Source organism: Mandrillus leucophaeus, unplaced genomic scaffold (assembly GCF_000951045.1).
Source record: "Mandrillus leucophaeus isolate KB7577 unplaced genomic scaffold, Mleu.le_1.0 Scaffold2, whole genome shotgun sequence".
Taxonomy (NCBI): domain Eukaryota; kingdom Metazoa; phylum Chordata; class Mammalia; order Primates; family Cercopithecidae; genus Mandrillus; species Mandrillus leucophaeus.
This window is the reverse complement of record NW_012102031.1, coordinates 6,297,620-6,303,236: the sequence shown is the minus strand read 5'-3', so window position 1 is coordinate 6,303,236 and position 5,617 is coordinate 6,297,620. Positions and strand designations below refer to the sequence as shown.

At 55.2% G+C, this 5,617-nt stretch overlaps 1 protein-coding gene across 1 annotated transcript in view; it reads right to left on the bottom strand.

Moving 5' to 3' along the window:
* Positions 1 to 5,617, bottom strand: part of TST (thiosulfate sulfurtransferase (rhodanese)) — a 9,119-nt gene that overhangs the window by 2,367 nt on the left and 1,135 nt on the right. The window contains exon 2 of the mRNA XM_011978926.1: positions 4,549 to 5,164. Within this exon, the coding sequence (XP_011834316.1) occupies positions 4,549 to 5,143 (595 nt within the window). The 5' untranslated portion in view covers positions 5,144 to 5,164. The remainder of the gene's footprint in view (positions 1 to 4,548; positions 5,165 to 5,617) is intronic.

Below are 5,617 nucleotides of genomic sequence, written 5' to 3'. Positions count from 1 at the left end.
GGCTTCATTTGAATAGCCTGAAAATAAAGAAGAAAAGCCAGGCATGGTGGCTCACATCTGTAATCCCAGCACTTTGGGAGGCCCAGACGGAAGGATTGCTTGAGCCCAGGAGTTGGGTAACATAGCAAGACCGTATCTCTATAGAAAAAAAAATAAAAATAAAAATGAGCCAGGCGTGGTGGCATGCACCTGTAGTCCCAGCTACTTGAGAGGCTGAGGTAGGAGGATCACTTGAGCCCAGGAGGCTGCAGTGAGCTGTGATCATGCCACTCCAGCCTGGGTGATAGAGCAAGACTCTGTCTCAAAAATAAAATAATAATGAATTAAAAAAGAAAGTTTGATTGAATGTAATGTATAAAATTAGAGTTTTTCTTCCTGTTGTGTTTCATCTGTTTTGCCTGGAAACTTGAATCTAGGATGTGCGCCCACCCTTCCAATGAGGAACAACGGATCCGCTGGCATCGAGGGCATTCTTTCCCAAGAAACCCAGCTTTAAAATGTTTCCACATCCAGGCAGTGGGCCGGATTGAAGCGCATTTGAAAGCACAAAGGGTTGAATCCTGTTTTGTTTTGTTGCCCCCATCCCTGATGACACAGCCCCACTGTGTTCCTCTGATTACATAAAGGGCACCTCTTCTGAGTAAAGATGAAGTCAGGGAGTTTCTGTAGAGCGGGCCTCCCACACTGGGCCAGCTGGATGGGGTGAAGCGAGGGGAGCTCAGGGCCTGTCTGGGGCATTTAAATGAACTGTGGGAAGGGCTGAGATGAACCTGGGCCAGAGAACTTTCAAGAACAGCCAGTTGGTGGAAAGGCAGGTTGGGCCAGAAAGCAGAGGCTCCCATGCTTCTCTTCCCAAGTCTAGCTGAAGGCTTCTGGCTCTCCCTGCCCCCAGCAGGCATCCCCCCATTCCCATAACCTGTGGCGCCAGGCACTTGACGGCAGGTGCTCTCAAGAACGTTATCCTCCTCAATCCTCACAAAGCAGGGGAGATTATTCTCTCAGCAATGCTGGGGAGCCCAGGCTCAGAGAGGTAAGGTCACTTGCCCCAGGACACACAGCAAAGGTAAGTGAAGTCTGATTGGTCAGCCCCCAACGCCTGTGTTCTTTGACCACCCTGAGCCTCCCTGGAAAAGGAGACTGAGGCGGGGAATGGATGAGATGACCTCTTATGCTCAACTACTGGAGTTCACATCCCTCAGGCCGCTGGTAGGTGTGGATTTTTAAGGCCAGGAAAAGGTGTCTGGCCCTTTCTGCTTTCACTAAGGAATCCAGAGCAGGCAGCCCCAGAAGGCAACCCCTTAACTCTGGCCAGGAGGAGGCAGCCCCGCACCCTCCCCGCTCCCTCAGCCCAGCTCCCAGCCCTGGGAGGGAGAGACAGGCAGAGTGGATTTTCAGTCCCATACAGCAGCCTGGAAGCCACACCGTGGAGCTGTGACCTTTCCCTCAGCCCCTGGGTTTGCTTACAGCTCACCCCACCCACAGCAGTAGCCTTGGGAAACAGCCCCACCTTGAAGCCTGGCAACTTGGGGTCAAGTCTCAGCCACTTTGCCTTAACAGAGAAGCCCTTTCCCTGTCCCCACCCACAAAGTGAGACCAAGCCTACCCTACCCCTGCCTGCCTCCCCTTGCAGGGCTGCTGCAGGTGTCCAGAAGAGACTATGTAAAAAGGGTTCTGTAAATAAAAGTGCTCATTAGGGGGTCGATACCCTTCTCCCTTCTTCACCCTCACTCCCTCCAAGAAGGGAGGCAAAGAAAATTAACTTGATAAAGAAACGGGGCTGGATAAACTCCTACTCTGCCTCTCTCGCTTCCTCCAGCCCTCCTCTCAGGTGAGCAGTGCTTCTTTCATGAAGAACAGTCAGCGGTGAAGGCACTAGCCTGAGGCTACGCATCAGTATCACACCTGGATGGAACCTCACATCTGGCTGACTCCAGGACTAAGGGCTTGTGGAAGGACAAAACTACAGTCAAAGAGGAAGGTGCTTGCCTAAGGTGGGCAGGCAGTGGCCGCCAGGTGTCTAGGCTCTGCTTCCCACTCCATTTGGGGCCATTTCTTCCAGAGATGATCAGGCCCAAGGCCTGATCCCACAGGCCTGCCACCCCCATGCCCCTGTGTGTTACAGCTGGACCGCTGAAGCCATAGGGTACCTCCCTGATCCCACATCAAGCTGGGAACCATAAACTTGGCAGAGCCTCACGTGCCTTTGTGTCCCCAAAATATCGTGTATGGCAGGTCAGCAAAGCCTCTTGGAGGAGGGGGTTGGGGGGGAAATGCCACACCTGCCAGGTTTTGTATTGTTCCTTACCCTTCTCGAAATCCCTTTCCAGCCGCTGTTACTTTTTTTTTCTTTCTGTTTTGAGATGGAGTCTTGCTCTGTTGCCCAGGCTGGAGTGCAGGGCGCGATCTCGGCTCACTGCAACCTCCACCTCCCGGGTTCAAGCATTCTCCTGCCTCAGCCTCCCAAGTAGCTGGGATTACAGGTGCGCACCATCACGCCTGGCTAATTTTTTTATTTTTAGTAAAGATGGGGTTTCACCATGGTCAGGCTGGTCTCGAACTCCTGACCTCGTGATCCGCCCATCTCGGTCCCCCAAAATGCTGGGATTACAGGGGTGAGCCACCACGCCCGGCCGCCACTGCTACGTTTAAACAAATACATACTCATGTGGGTAGGGCTGTCGTGACTCTTTTCATTTTATGATAAGGAAACCCAGAGAGGCCAAGCAACTGGACTGAGGTCACCCCAAGGAGGAGTGGCTGAACTGAAATGAGAATCTATGTTTCCTGGTGCTCCTGAGGGAAACTGGAGGAGGTGGGAACAGGATCACAGAGGAGGAACTTCAGCATCCTGGGCCTTCAGGAGGCATTACCTACTGCAGGCCATTTTCCTCCTCTGAGCCTCAGTTTCCTTATCTGTAAAATGGATGAGGACATTGGGACTGGTACCTCCAACCTGTCCCTTCCACTTATTTCCTAGGTTGCTTCAGGGCAGGCTGGGAAGCAGCAAGAGAACCAATTCCACTGATCCTCCCCCAGTGACAGCTTAAATCCCAAGGAGAAGAGGTATCTTGAACCAAGGCCAGGAGAGGGCTGCAGGCGTTCCCAGCTGGGATTCTCTGGGAGGTGCCAAATGAACTTGAATCTTCAACTCCAGACCTTCAGAGAGCAAGCAGGCAAGAAAAATATGGGGCCTGGAAAAGCTGCGCTGGAAAGGGCAGAGACCTTGCTGTCCTGGCTCTGTCACTAGCTACACGGCCTTGGCCCCTGCCTCTGTGCACCTCAGTCTCCCTTCTGTCAGATGAGGTCACCTTTCAGGCCCTCCAGCTCTAAGAGTGTGCAAAACAGTTTTCCCAGAATTCTCTCTGTGGGAGGTACAGACCGGAAGAGATGTTTTTCAACAAGTCAGGCAAAATGTTGCACATGAGTTAGATTCTGTAGAGGAGCCCTGATTGAGGAAAGACCCACCAAGGAGGTGCCCAGAGGACAAGAGAGGACCCTGCTCCTGGAGATGGCCAGGCAGGGGCTGGAGGGCACTCAGCAGGAGTGATGGCAGCGAGACTCCAGTCCTGCATCTAGAAAAGGGAAGACCTCTGAGGTTCTCTGTGGTTAGGAGGTTCTAGAACTCAGCATTTCCTCTCCTGAGGCTCCCCCCAGCCCTCAAGCAGTATCCAATCCACCTGGCCTTCCCTTCCACAGGAGGGGAACTTCTGAGTCGCCTTCCTGGGGCAACTAGCAGAGGGGACACCCTCCTAGCCCTGGGAAGTAGGGGTAGGGCAGCACGGGGCGCATCCGGGTTTATAGCCCTGGTTTGAAACAAGGCAGCATTGGGTTTGAATCCTGGCTTCCACCACTTAACTGAGCAAGTAACTTAATGTCCTGGCATCAGTCTCCCCAACCCCCTGCCGCCAAAACAGGGGCATTGAGCTTTGTTCGCTGAGATAATGCGGTACCACGTGTCTGGCATGAAATGGCAGCTGCTGTTACAGCTCTGCAGACAGGCTGCAGCTACCTGGAAAGGTTAGGGAACACGGCCTTTGCAAACACCAGTCAGGGGCCCCAGGAAAGCTAGCTCTGGGGAGAGGGGGATCCTGGGGGAGGGACACTGTTGATGTCTGTAAGGGTTTCTGTGGGACAAGAGAGGCCTGGAGAAGCTGGAAATGTCCGTGGGAGGTTTCCATACAGCAATGCAAATGCTGGCTCAGGGGCATGACACCCTTAGGTATATCCTAGCACATGTGGGGCAGCTGGTGCCTGGGAGTGGAGGTGGTGGACATGTCACCAGTGACTTCTGCTGATGTCACTCCACACAGATGCTAGATGGCTTCTTAGTACATGGCTATGGAGACACATTCTTGGGTCCTTGTGCATCCAAGCTGAAAAAGCCTTAGGTTTGTCTCCACCTTCTGGTTTTATCGATGGAAAGACTGAGGCCTACATGGGAGGATTGAAGCCATGGGACGGACCCTGGAGAGGGTCCCAGTCATCCTTACTCCCTATCCTTCCACGGGGCAATATTCCCCAGGGACCACCCAGCACTGGGACACCTACCTACTGCATCCGGCTCCGGCTCGGTGCCCAGGAACCGCCCTTGAGACCGTGAATCCACCAGCTGGAACCTCTTAGATTCAAGGTTCTCCAGCACCTGCTCGTAGTTCTTGAGCAGGGAGCGGTCCAGTGTGGCTTTGAAAACGGCCGGTTCTGGGCGTGAGGGCTCGGATGTCACCGGGTGGCCCTCCTTCAGCCAGTTCCGGAAGCCACCATTGAGCACTGATACGGTGCGGTGGCCAAACACACGGAACATCCACCAGACCCGGGGAGCATAGAAGCTGCCCAGGTGGTCGCCATCATACACCACCACGTGCGTGTGGTTGCTGATGCCCAGGCGGCCCACATAGTCGGCGAAGCCAGCCTCGCTGGGCAGCATCATCTCGTAAGGCGACGCCGTGTCCCGGCACTCCTCTATGTCAAAGAAAGAGGCGCCGGGTACGTGGCGCTCGAGGTACTCCTTGCGGGCCTCTCGGGTGCCTGGTGAGTACCAGGACGCGTCCAGCACCCTCAGGCCGGGCCCCAGCTTGCCAGTCCTGATGGACTCCGCCAGCCACTTGGTAGAGACCAGCGCCCGGTAGAGCACCTGATGAACCATGGCTTCAGCTCTGCGTGTCACCTGGCACGGGTGGGAACCAGGAAAGAGAGACAGGCGTGAGGAAGTCGGTGTGTGCAGTAGGGTGAGGCCTGGGAGAAGCTCTTTCTCCCTCCGCACTCCCCCGGGTTCCTTGTTTACTGCAAGCCAGCGGGGCTGTGGCGTGCAGCGGGATAAGTTTGCAGATTCCCTCTGGAAAGCCGGCCCCGCCCCTCCCAGCGGGCCCGGGGGCCCAGCGCAGAAGCGGGTGGGGCAAGAGTTTCCGAGGACTCCAGATAGGGGTGCTTCCTGGGACAGGGGTCTGGCTCCTAGAAGCTACAGTACTCGATCCCGCCAGGAAAGAGCAGTGAAAACATGCCCGGGATGGGGGGCGATGGCATCTTGGGCTTATAATCCCCTTTCCTTCCAAGGCAGAGGGGGTGGGCGCACGGCGAGGAAGCTCCGCGGGCCGCGCACAGGCCATCGCCTGCGGCCTCC